The sequence below is a fragment of the Oncorhynchus kisutch genome, linkage group LG28 (assembly GCF_002021735.2).
Source record: "Oncorhynchus kisutch isolate 150728-3 linkage group LG28, Okis_V2, whole genome shotgun sequence".
Classification (NCBI taxonomy): Eukaryota; Metazoa; Chordata; class Actinopteri; order Salmoniformes; family Salmonidae; genus Oncorhynchus; species Oncorhynchus kisutch.
In genome coordinates, this window is record NC_034201.2 from 38,250,134 (window position 1) to 38,251,611 (window position 1,478).

Here is a 1,478-nt window from a genome sequence, read left to right on the forward strand (position 1 = left end):
ATAAGAAGAAGGTGATAATCAGTTTGTGATAGACAGCCTTGTTGACAGCAGGCAGCCAGAATGGATCGTGTCTCAGTGAATCTGTTATGAAAAGGCTCCTCAGTCTGTTCATAATGAGGGCAGCCAGACAGGCAGGTATTTGTTTCCTCATGGACAGAACCAACTTGTCCCTCACACAATTAAGATATTGACACTTGTGTTCTGCGATGCAAGCTCGTAATTTCTTGTCGCAAACTTTTCTTCATTTGTCCTTAGCCTGCCAGATATCTTCATTACTTTTGACATTTTAGTCATTTAGCAGACACTCTTATCCAGAGCTCAGCACTTAAAACACAGTTCAGTTCATTTGAGCTCACAGTTAACGTTTTGAAGTCAGAGGGGGCCATACAAGTGACAGGAGTGTCTATATAACTGGCCCTTTGTAGTAGACAATATTCATGCCACACATTTGAGTGAAACACTGATTAGTTACAAATGTCACACTTAAATGTCAAACTTGTCAGCATGGGTTAGACAAGCCCACACTGGAGCCCACACTGGAACCCACACTAGAGCCCACACTGGAGCCCACACTGGAGCCCACACTGGAGCCCACACTGGAGCCCACACTGGAGCCCACACTGGAGCCCACACTGGAACCCACACTAGAGCCCACACTAGAGCCCACACTGGAGCCCACACTGGAACCCACACTAGAGCCCACACTAGAGCCCACACTGGAGCCCACACTGGAACCCACACTAGAGCCCACACTGGAACCCACACTGGAGCCCACACTGGAGCCCACACTGGAGCCCACACTAGAGCCCACACTAGAGCCCACACTGGAGCCCACACTGGAACCCACACTGGAGCCCACACTGGAGCCCACACTGGAGCCCACACTGGAGCCCACTGGAGCCCACACTGGAACCCACACTGGAGCCCACACTAGAGCCCACACTAGAGCCCATACTGGAACCCACACTGGAGTCCACACTAGAGCCCACACTAGAGCCCACACTGGAGCCCATACTGGAACCCACACTAGAGCCCACACTGGAGCCCACACTGGAGCCCACACTGGAGCCCACACTGGACTGCCGTTAGTATGGTATGGTGTCTCAAGCCAATCTGTAATGAATTGCGACCTCACCATGTCTGGGGGCATGGCAGCTTAAATGCCTACACACAAAGGGGCATGCAGAGGACTCACTTGTCAATTCAACTGCTATAGTGACCCGCAAACATGATAACAATCATGGTACACAGTATGGCTCATAACATATTTCTTATCTGGACAAAAACATGATATACCTAATCCTTTTAGTTCTTTCATATGAGTCTGTCACTAGTTTGATGAGCTACATGCACCATATTCAGTCTAAGGCTGAGAGAAATTAGCAGCCACTCTCCAATATCGGTTTATGGATGTTGGACAAATAGTCAGGGAGAAGAGCTGAAAGGATGGGAAAACAGACAATATGCCCTGAGAACTT

General features: G+C 49.3%; 1 protein-coding gene across 1 annotated transcript; it reads right to left on the minus strand.

The window, feature by feature from the left end:
• Positions 1–499: 499 nt before the first annotated feature.
• LOC116358104 (uncharacterized membrane protein YFL067W-like) lies at positions 500–1,150 on the minus strand. The gene is made up of 3 exons (XM_031807686.1): positions 1,136–1,150; positions 956–1,079; positions 500–906 (listed from the first exon to the last, which is right to left on the minus strand). The coding sequence occupies exons 1-3, from the start codon at positions 1,148–1,150 to the stop codon at positions 500–502; spliced, it is 546 nt and encodes a 181-aa protein (XP_031663546.1).
• Between the last annotated feature and the right edge of the window lie 328 nt (positions 1,151–1,478).

Coding starts and splice junctions, on each gene's coding strand:
- LOC116358104 (XM_031807686.1), bottom strand. Junction 907..955: donor GGACTCCAGTGTGGGTTCCA/GTATGGGCTCTA, acceptor TGTGGGTTCCAG/TGTGGGCTCCAGTGGGCTCC.